The sequence below is a fragment of the Rhopalosiphum maidis genome, chromosome 2 (assembly GCF_003676215.2).
Source record: "Rhopalosiphum maidis isolate BTI-1 chromosome 2, ASM367621v3, whole genome shotgun sequence".
Taxonomy (NCBI): Eukaryota; Metazoa; Arthropoda; class Insecta; order Hemiptera; family Aphididae; genus Rhopalosiphum; species Rhopalosiphum maidis.
Window position 1 is genome coordinate 37,393,536 of NC_040878.1, and position 12,726 is coordinate 37,406,261.

A 12,726-nucleotide genomic window follows, 5' to 3' on the forward strand; every position below is an offset into this window, starting at 1 on the left:
ATAATAAAGAATTTTGAAATAATTTTTGCAAAAGAACAATTAACATTTTGTATTAAAATTATTTTATGGTGTATAATTTCGTATATTATTACTAAGCAATTATTATTTATTATAACCTTGAAGTTAATAATGCAGAATGGTGTGAATAAGTTTATCTATCATATTAAATACAATAAATATCTATTAAATGTTTGGTGAAAAATTCAAGACTACAATAATTCATTTTTGAATCATAACAACAAACTAAATTGATTTTATTAAAACTTAATTAGGCCGTAAAAATTCACGTTTTTTTTTTTTTTGTTCTTTTCTATTATTTTAAAAAGTAATTAGGTACCTACTCGGAATGTCGACCACTCATAAAGTACCAACTTAATCCAATCTGCGACCACCCTCCAAAATTGAAAATCAAAGTATTTCATAGGTACCTATTCCTAAAGGTGTACATGCGTAAAAAAATACTGTAAAACAAATTGCTCTGCTCAGAATCTAAAAAATGGCCATACAGTTGATTAAATTTGGCCATTGTCGGTCATGTACTCATATATTATGGGTTGATACAAATTTGATATCTCGGTGTGCCGAAACTACTTAATACGGTCCTGCTTGATATGCTACAACTCTCTCAGACTCAGATATAGTATTCTCAAAGTTTATGAACAAGTTTAGATAGTAGTTAGTTTATGTTTTATTTACAAGAAACGATGCAGCTGATATATTATCATTGTATCTATACGAAATATGATTTTGAGCGGAGACGGTTCATAAGTCACCTATATATTTCCATGTTATTTGTTTTTTGATTTTATTATTATTTAATTTATTTTACTAACAGTAATAAAGTAAGAGGAATTTTTGTCGAAAATATTATCGTAGGCCTTAGGTATAACATATAATAATATACGTAAAATGTATATATTTTATTTAATGATATTCATAGTTTAAATAGGTACATGATTTCGCTAACTATTTGAACTTGAAATGTTAAAAAAACTAAAAATTGCTTTTATATTTTTTTTTTCAGTAAAAACTATTTATGAGAAACTTTTTATAGCTATGCTTTTAAAATTTAATACAATATTCCTTATAATTATGACTTGAAACTTAATGCACTTACAAAGTACTAAATATGCATGCACTTATGCGCTTATAATAGTATAAATATATTTTAAAAATATGCACACAAATATTGACATTTAATAATATAATAAATGCAATGTTTACAGCAAAATTAAATCAACCAACCGTAATACCTACTAAAGTATTAATAGTAAAATAAATTACTTTAATAGAAATATCAAATAACACATGAAATGTACTTTATAGTGATATAGGTTGACAGACCGTCTCCACTCATAATTGCTTTTTGTATACAATAATAAATGATTATATTATTATAAATCAATCAAAAATTGTTATTTCTATTTTTTTCATAAAAACAAGGTTTATTTATTCATAGATTCACATAATTCTTATTAATTTTAAATACTTAATTAAGATTGAATTAAAGTGAAATTTTCCTTCCCACTTTAATAGACTTAGGATTAGAATGATTAGTTTTATACAATTGATTCGTAGAACAAAATCTTAGTTCCATGTTCATTACATAAAATATTAGAAAATATAAGGTCATCTAATGCGATATGTCACAGAGAATTATTGTAACAGAATTATTAAAAAGTAAATTGTATAAATATAAAATTTTAAAATTTATTTCGCAATATGTAATTTAATGATAATATTTTTGTCTAAAAAATATTAAGCGAGCATGTGGCAGCCGCCCGCGGCTTGTGGCATTGCGGCGGTCACCGTCCAATATTTAAAAAAAGTATCCATCGTACTCTTACAGACTACAGTTGTCACTATTGAAAATGAAAATAACCTAGACTAGTTTTTTGGAAAGCATAAAAGTAAGTAGGTAAATTAAATTAAGTATTTATTTGCGGGGCTGCAGCCTTCCTAATATTTTAGACCTAATTGCGCCAATGCTTACTATACGGTACACAATATAAAAAAATATCATTATACATCTTAGGATAGCTGTCTGCGATGGGTCGCCATTAGCCGATGACTTTGCCGGTTCACGTGTATAATAACAACGCTACATATATATTGGTACATAATAGCCGTACCTGTATAAAGCAATCTATACATGATATATTATATGACACAAATGGAGTAGGTAGGTAAAATAATAATAGGTACACACGAATAATGTAGGACATCGATGCGACGCAAGCGAGACTATTCACTATAGATACGTTAAACAGTATCGTCGGTATAGGTGAAGCGAGAACACCCGCGTGCATTACAATTCCGTGTAGGTATAGGAAGTATAAGAGCCTCACGCAATCGTTGTGTAAATGTGTAACACTATAATTGTATATTCTATAGTTTTATTATTGTAATATTTAATGATTTTTGGTTTTTATTTTGAGTGTCTTTGTGATTCATTTCATAAAATATAGAAGATATGTTCAAAACGGCCGATAAAGAGGTAAGATTCATACCTTAATATTTTGATAATTAGACACCTGATAATATAATATATTAGTAATGACCATAATGAGTAACACGATAGTTCGTTCTTAATGCTAGTACATGTATATACTATGCATGTGTGTGTTTAATGTTCATGAGGGAATATTATGTATGGATAGGCGTACTTGTATTTCGTATTTTCATATATTACGGTAAACCAATACATTATTAATAATATTAATATAAAAAGTATACATTTAATCATAATTAATATTTTAAAGATTAAATAAAATTTCAAATTTATCAATAACATTTTTTATAATTCAATGGATGAGGATTTTTTTTTAAATACTCTATGCTTATTTATATTAATAAATAAGAATTTATTAATAATGGTATTAATTATAAATAACTATATTTAAAAAATTAAAAATAATATCGTATTCAGAAGTTTTTAAAATTCACAATAAATTATATCTACCTTTTAGCTACAGTTATAAATATAAAAATTAAATCTAACTGAAATTGAATTAAGTATCTTAAGTTAGTTTGATCATTAGCCAGGTACATCCGGTTTGTGTAATCATCAGCTCAGTCTGTTATTTTTTACTTTATCATTTATAGGTATTTAAGTATTTTACAATGCAAATGCTCAACTTTAGTTTTAATATTTTACCACAGTGGAAGCTAGTATAATTTAATTGTTTTTTTATTGCGTATTCTGTATATTACATACCGTATATACAGTATATGGAAGATTGAGAAGGGAATCGGGAGTTAATTTAGTTATTTCCAGTCATGACTTATGAATATTACGAAGGTAAATTTTTTGTAAAATTGAATTACTGCCTACTGATATAATTTATTAGATTCACTGGGACTAGTATACAACATACACACAATTGTATTATTCATATAGGTACTTATCTACTTTTCGTTCCCATGTAGTCTTGTCAGACACCAGAGTTATACAGCCATCTTAATATTAAACGTTAAACCTCTAGGATTTAAACCCCTTGTAGAAAAATATAGTTCTAGGAAACAGCGTCCGAATATTTACGATAATTAGATCCATAAAATTACTTATTATAGATATTAGGTATTTATAATCCATACCTAAGATATATATAATATATATTATACAAATATAAAATATACTATCTCATTTTGAGAATATAATGCCTAAAATTAATAAATATCATGATTTGTATTCAGTCATCGTAATAAATATTATGATTTATGAAATAGCCTTTAGTATAACTTTACTATACGTCTATACATATATTATACAAAATACAGTGATTCTTAATTTTTTTATTATAGTGATAATGATGAATGATGATAACTATTAACTGATGATATTCCAAATTAGATATTTGGATTGTAGTGTAAAATACTTTTCTTATGTTCATTGCGTTCGTGTATAGTTTATGCCATGTGTTGTGACTTTAAATAGTTAGTTTGCCATTAAGGAAGTTGTGATTCGCGATTTCAGGGCCCAGGTTGAAAGCGCTGGCTTAAATGATTTTGATATACTTGTTTTACTATAGGTAACTCTTACTGTTTTACAAAATAACATGTTTTGATATAATATATACCAATATTTAAAAAAACATTAATTTTGATATTTATTTTTTATAAATTATTAAATATTACATATTTAGTACCTCATCGGTGTTGAAAGTTAGTAGAAAAATATTAATTTACTAAAATAAAGCAGTTCCAATTCTTTTGTTCGTATACTTGAGTGATTAACTTGTTTTAAAAAGTAAACAAAAACTATATACATATAATATATATTATTACTTAAATTGATCATATGATAAATTATTATAATGAATACACTGCGCGATTCTTTTAGAAATTGATGTGCAAATTAACACATGAATGGGTAACGTGTATAGAGAACCTACCGTGTAATGCATATTTCCATAGGCTTAAAATAACGTTGAACTTGTTTATAAAAATGTAAAATTGTATAAGCAATAGTATATAGGTGATAGGTATTCCTAGATATTATACTATTATAGTGAACTAATATATGAGAGCACAAAATAAGCGTGTATATACCTACTATATGTAGGTACTTCGAGTATCTCTACTATTTTGTTATTCCATGAACTTAAAAAGCATAATTTAAAATTTATGCCGATGTTGTAAATAGGTACGTGACGGGGTTTATATATTAGGCAACAATGACAATAATTTGTTTTCATTGTTAGACATTGATACACTAACTACATACATTGTATTCCCGTCAGTTTTAGAAAGTGTCGCAATCTTTCGTTTATAGGAGACTCTGCAGTTTGACAACTATATATATATATATTATATAGGTATAGTATAGATACTATAATAAAACGATTAAATATGAATCCTAAACAAAAACCAAATTATATTATTATACCTATACAGGTACCTACATTATGTTATAGTATATTATAACATATTTTTGTATAAATATAGAATACGTACATTATAATATAAACGTTTGAATTTCGTCCTTCATTATATAGTAATAGGTTTATACCATCGTCGAATAGGTACTATACATTTTAATTTTCAGTTTCCAAATATTATCATAAATTCTATATTCAACTTCATACCGTATTATCTCCACTCTCGAGTATTAGGTGTCTACATTAATTTATAGGTACAGCTATTATACATGAAAAGAAATTGTAGCCTTCTGTAGAGCGTGTCAATAGTTTAGAAATTTGTTTTTTATCTGCAGTATATACTATATATATATATATATATTATGTATATAAAAAGAAAATACCTTAAGTCATCTATTATAATTTTAGGTTGGTATTTTCAGAATATTCTTTCGTATTTCCTAAGTAAATTCTTTTCCACAATGTTTTGTAGTAAATAGGTAGTTGAAAGAAGAAGATATTGCTATACGTGTATCATATGTATGTAGGTGTAGCAAGTGAACGAACACACGTTGCATACAAAATGTCTTTCACCGGGGTCAGGTGAATTGTGCTAATTTTTAAAGAAATTCGTTTCCAAAGCCTATTCGAGAGGTTTCTCAATGGAAACCAAATCCTATTACGATTGACAACTAATACCTATTGACAGGTCAAATTAATTACATACTGATTATCGGTAAACTAGACGTATTCAGGGAAGACACCTTTTTATTTTTTTTCAAAAGACCACCCGAGGATTTTGGGTGCACACTTTTGTTGTGCTATACTGTTATATAAAAAAAAACATCATTTCACAAACAAATTAACTTTTTGGTTTACTTTATGAGGTTTTTATATGCCCAATAATAATTGAATTGAAAAAGTCTCCAGAAAAAAACCTTCAAAAAAAAAAACCACACCAAAAAATCTACAACTCAAGAAACAAAATTCCTATAATTCAATATTATTCCATTTATTCTATACAGCATTTGTCATACGAAAGTTATTAAATTAATGAATATAATATACTTTAATATTTAAGTATTGTACAAGTTCAATAATTATTAAACATTAAAAATCAAGTAATATTTAATTTTAATGTTTAAAATAAAAATTGAATATATTGTCTATTATTTTTTTATATTATGACATGAGTTATGTTATTATTGTGATATGACGTATGATAATATCATATAAGTATCATGTTATAAATATAGTTGTTAGGAGGCATTTTAAACATTTTTACCAGATACAATATACAAAACATCGAGAAAAATAAAATGTAAAATTATTACCTGCTTTTGTAATTTATTACTCTGTACGTCAAACAAAAGTTAAAAAAATTTAATTAATAAATAATAGTTCCTAGTTATACATTTAATTATTACACCATTTCCTCAAATTTTTAAATTTTTAATCAGTATAATTTATAAAAATACAATATTTCGGGGGTTTTCCCATTTATTTTTTCTTGGTGATTTTTTTTCCGATTACCTAATAATATTATTTGTGTTTCAAACAAGCAATAGTTGAATAGTCAATAATCATTTATTGCAGTATGATACCGCAAGTCAGTATGATTTCGTCGATTAACAGATCCAAATTCAGATTACACTAATTGATAATACTACCACGACTGTAATAGTATAATATATATAGTACCCAACATACATATATATTTTATCAGTGTACATTCCCAAGACTCTGCAGCTTCTTCATCAATCAAAAAAATATATGAGCATTTCATTATAGGTGAGAATTGGAAAAATTTTAAATCTTGACAAGCACAAACATTTACACGTCGTTTATAAAAAGGACAACCTTTTTTTTCATATAAATGTTATCCACTTAAATCAACTAATTAAAAAAAATCCAAAATTAAAAATGCCTATTAATGTTCGAAATATACGATGACGAGCTGCAAGGGTGGTACGCATAGGCGCAACTAGAGCTCTATTTCTGGGTAGGCTAAATTGATAAGCCCACCCAAGACCCCCCTAGTTGTACCTATTATAGTATGTATGACATAGGATTAAAGAATTCAAATTTGCTGTTTGTGTTTGATATTTTATTTCTGTCTTATTATATTATGATAAAATAATATTATGCATTATACTCTGTCATTTCGTAATTAATAGATACTATAGTCTATATATAGCAGTGGCGGATCCAGAGGGGGGCGATTGGGGCGATCGCTCCCCCCTCCGTTCTCTCTCAAAAAAAAAATAGTTTAAGTCCCTAATTTTAGTTTTTGACGTAATTATACTTCAAGGGTAACAAAATTATAGTGATATATTTTTTTATTTCTATTATCCACTATAACAAATATTTTTTTTGTTCTGTACGAGACTAAAATGTAACATATATATGTACCTAAATAAGTACTTTATCAAAATTAATGTGTGCCCTTTAAAAATCGCCCCCTCCCCGTTATCTTGGTTTGGATCCGCCCCTGTTATATAGGTATATATTATGACATGCTTACGCGTGCTAAATGTCGAAGACAAAGCGTGGTCGAATGACGAACTGGTATCCGGTAATTAATAAAGACTACAACCTAGGTAAGCGCAACCATTCTGCTCGCCAATCAGACCAGTATCACAGGGACTCGCGAAAGAAGGAAATAATCCGCAACATTCGCGGATAATAGTATCGAATGCGCTCCGACGAGATTTATTTTATCGTTAATTCGCTTAAGAATTTGAGATCGGCCGCGACTTAGCGATTGTTGTTTGTGACTAGTCACGAGTGTGACAATATTATTCAGTTTAGTTTAACACGCGTACCTATGGTTTTTATATTGTTTTGTGTTAATTCATTCTCAATTTATTTGTAACGCGACCCGATCGGTTATGCTACACGCAAGAAAATAATAATATATTTTAAAGTACCGTGTCGCGACGAAACGACTGCGTTACAGCGTGTAACGTTTGATATTCCGCTAATCGCTATAAAGTATAATTATAGCTGACGGATTTAACGCGGATCCGGGTTTGAATGTTTGAATTTCGTAGTGCCCGTTATACAATATAGATACTTATAAAATGCAGTCTGGAATATATTTATCATATTATATAGTCATATAGAACTTCGTATCTACGTAACTGGTATGTTTATTTGTATTAATCATTACCTATTCGTTTTAAACCCACTGACGTACAACCGGATGAGATTTAAGATTTATCTTAAATCATGCTTAGTATTAAGATCTTAGTCCGTGGATAGTTTATATAATATTATATACAAGTTGGTAATACCTGCACTTATGTTGACTTTATCGCTAATTATTTCCGATAAAACTATTTTTTTTTTATATTAGTATCTACTACCTACATTGTATCTATTATCTACGAAGTCGATACATTGCAATAGAGATATCTATAGTAGTTGTTTAATAATTAGTTTAATTTTGAATTTTCATTAGTTATTACTCATTACTTATTAGAGTTTATTGATGACAGAAATTTGATGTAACCCATTATGGTTTATTCATCAGATTATTCAGATTAAAAAGATATTAATCATTTTTATTTAACACTTTTGTGTATCTCAAATGATATAAACAAAAAACAACAATCAAGTATTACATTTTTTCAACTATTTCTTGGTTTATTTAAACTTATTATTTAAAAGTCATTATTTTATTTTATTTTTTGTTTCTATGATGGCTAATTTATAGTTTTATGTTTCTATAAATATCCAGCCATCCAGCTAGTTGAGTAGTCGAGCATGCACGAAAACAAAGTAATATAGTGAAGTCTTGTATGGCTTACCTTAAATCTTTTACAAGTTTATATTTGTGTATAAGTCGATTAATCGTTTAGTAGGTACTACTCCATTATGTGATTAATATAATGTATTAAAATACTAGTAGATTTGTTAGTGTTAGTATTTAATTTGTGTAATTGAGTAAGTATATACATATTTAGTTTAGAAGGAAATACTATCTATTTTACTTTATTAAAGCTCTATAAGACTATGATCCAAAAACGTAATTTCGATTTTTTGCAAAAATGAGATATTAGCATTGAGTTTAGTTGATAATTAAATTTAAAAATATGTACGCAATAGGTATAGGTCTATAGCACTGCTGTACAGTATAGTCAGTAATAGTATCGAGTGTACCTCGACATTGAGAAGGTCACTAATGGTCAATGGATGTCTTAAATTTGAATTCAATGATAAACCATCATACACGAAAAACGATTCTGACTTGAGACGGGCTATATTATCAGCCTTTATTTTTAGGTTTATTTTACTTTATATATTTATATTACTATTGCAGTATCTAATTTATTTTAATATTATTTAAAAACAATTTTTCAAAAACAGCATTTATTATATTATCATACTATCATAGTTAGTACATCATATATTATTGTTTTACAATTTGAAGTAAATACCGATTTATCCTAGAACGGGTTGATAAGTTCGTAGTACAAATAGTTAGGCAAAATAGGATTATATATAATATAACAAAAATTAATCTAAATTCTTTGAAAATGTCGTGTATCTATAATTATTAAGATATGAAAAAGTTTCTAGTCTCTAGCAATTTTTTTGAAGTAGGTACAACGAAATAACTAAAATCGTAATTTAATTATTTATTAGATTTTTAAGTTTCGGTAAGAATAACATTCGAAAAACCTTGTATTAAATTATCAATTTAAAAACTAAATAATAAATTATAAATACGAATAAAAGTGTTACATTTTATGGTAGAATATAGGGATCCTGTATAATAACCCAAGACGGAAATTTTACCTACGCAAGATACTAAAACTTAAAATTTTTAACTTTTTTTATTTTAAAATATGTTATTAGTTTTTGTAATAATGAATAGGTTTTTAAGTTTCAAATAATTTTATGTTTTGAAAAATATTTCTCTGTATATACCTAGTACAATCTAAGTCCAAGACTTTAATTCAAAACCGTGTTGCTTATCTGTAAAATATCATGTTTTTTTATTCAATTTATAACATCATCTTGTTAGTATTTTGCTGAGAAAATTCCCTTCGTTATAAACTGATATATATCAAATAACTCAAATACTTTCATTCTCAAACATTTATCTCCTCTCTCAATTGTTTCAGTATTTCGTTTTTATAGATTTTTAGTGGAAATTAAGTTCAATAAAAATAATTGTAAATTATGTAAATTACGTCATGTCATATTAACATACTAGACACACAGTGACTTCTCGGTTTTTTAAATACCTATTTATTTGATTAATAAAACACAACAATATAATAGTTTTTCGTGAAAGGCATGAAGAATGATAAAACAAAAATCTCATTTATAGAAAACTCATCATTGTGTTTTCGTAATATATCTATCTCACTCTCTCTCAATAAAATAATATATATATATACAAACACTAATAGAGAATATTAGTGATATTATCTGTTAAGTTCATATATGGCTCTCTCTATGTATATTATAGTTACACTACTACACTAGTCAGATAGACGACAATAAATACACTTAGAATGCTATGGGTTCTTATGAAAGAAAGTGTGAAAGGAAAATGCAGTATCTATTCGAAAGGCAATTTTTATACGAAGTGCTTTCAATTATTGACACCCTAGTAGGTACAAATGTACATTGTGTTTAAGTAAAAATGTTCAGTTCAATATCAGTTATTATCTTATAATTTCCACGTATCTTATACACGCAATTTCGATTTTCTTTATTTATTCTCAATAAATGTATATTAGTTTACTCGAAAAGTCATAAAGTAGTTAGTATGTATATAATTATAAGTGCCTATAGTTAATCTAGTTAAGTATTATTTTATATTTGCGATTTATTTTTCATTATAATTTGTAGACTATTGCCATTCTTACTTGTAAATTGTTCTGAAATAATATATTGTTTTATTAATTAAAGTTAAAATATTATTTTGGTCTCTGAATGAATATAATGATCATAAATCATCATTAGGTACTCATTAGTCTAGACTCTAGTTATTAAGATTTTAAATTAATAGTGTTATTTAAATTAAATATGCTATATCCTTGTATTTTGAGAAAAATCAGTAGACAATAGTGGTTTTGTAGAATTTAATAAACCAGAAGGTCTGTTGAAGGGCAAAACATTAACATAATTTTGTTTTAATATAATTGTGGTCTATTAAACTGGATATCTAAATTTTATACTGATACCTACTTTTTTTTAATGAAGAAAAAATAATATAATTTATACTTGAGTAGGTATTAGTATAAATATCTGTAGATTATATTATTATTTATAAAAGCCACAAAATTTCATGTAAGTACTAAATGAAAATATAAATATAAAAATATAGGTTTTTAAATTTGTTATATTATTTACGAGATTGAATTCAAAGTTTTAAACATGGTTAGTACGTCATAATAAAGGTAATTGGTATATTGTAGTATTATGCATTTATATACACAGATGTACTAAGCCACGTAAATAATATTTAAAATGAGTATTAAAAGCAATTTTAATACTGTGTGAATATGATTATATTCTTCGTTCAGATTAGTTGTCCTGAGAATAAAATAATAAAAAAATATTGAAATATTATTATAAATGAAAGCTTGATGTTCAAACAATGTAGCTAATTAACTATATTAAAATACAATAAATCGTAGTGGTGGTGATAAAATACGATTACTGTAAGTATTATAAGTACGCCTCGCTGTACTTGTACGCAGAACACAAATTATATATTGATATCCAACAGAGTCTAACTTACGTCCATCCACATATAATACGCTGTATAAGTATTGTGAGTGATGTATACATTACCTACAATCCACCTATGTGTTTATGTAGTCATGTAGATGTAGGGTGACCCAGTTTGGTAGCGTAATTTTATTTCTCATTTCTATATGCGATAAAAAATAATTAATTTATCATAAGACTGATACACGGGAGAAAGTTAATTTTGGATTTTAGTTACATATTATATTGGGACTATATTTTATAGGTATCTAATATCAATGTATAATTCCAACAAAGAACTGAAATTAATAGTGACATGTTAAAATTCAATTGAAGTATTTTTGTATAGATCTTGTATTATTTATGCTTACTATATAGTAGTATTAATTTAGGTAACATTTTTTATATGATTTAAATATCAAAGAAACAATAGTTATTCTAATCACATTGTTAGCTTGATAGTTACTAAGTGTTAAAATATATATTAAATTTAAAATTTCAATAGTCACTTACTTATTTTATAAGATATGTAAAATTAAAAAAACTAGATACGTACCTATAATATATATATATTATATATAAACGGTATATATCTATATAAATAATTAATATGTTTAAGCTAAATAAATATACAAAAAACATTTAAAGAATTTAAAAAATACAAAACACATATGATTTGAGGTTTAAGAAATTAGATAAAGGTAGATTATAATATTAAAAAAACTAGGAATTAAGAGTAGCTATTTCGTATAGCAAAAATATATTTTGAATCATATGTAAATTAAAATATTAATTTAATTTTCGAAAAAAATGTGCATACATTGTAATTTACTATACTATAGATTCTATATATTTTACTTCATAACTGATTGATGAAAATTCTTTGTGGGGCTTAGGGACGACCACAATTTATAAACCATTGAATGAGGCAATTAAAGAATGATACGTCTACTAATTGTATGTGTTACTACAAGCCAGTCATAAGAATAGGTATACATTTTAATATTTAATTGGTACTAAAGAGGTAAATTAGATCAAAAAAATATGTACAATATATACATAGACGTTAAAAAAAATTTTTTTTATCCATATGAATCTATTCAATTATTTGTGAAACTTATAAAAAAATGAAGAA

At 26.1% G+C, this 12,726-nt stretch overlaps 1 protein-coding gene across 1 annotated transcript in view; it reads left to right on the forward strand.

The window, feature by feature from the left end:
• The first annotated feature begins 2,271 nt into the window (after positions 1-2,271).
• The window catches only part of LOC113551729 (PDZ domain-containing protein 2-like), a 34,011-nt gene continuing 23,556 nt past the window's right edge, over positions 2,272-12,726 (forward strand). The window contains exon 1 of the mRNA XM_026954154.1: positions 2,272-2,497. Coding sequence (XP_026809955.1) covers positions 2,474-2,497 — 24 coding nt within the window. The 5' untranslated portion in view covers positions 2,272-2,473. The remainder of the gene's footprint in view (positions 2,498-12,726) is intronic.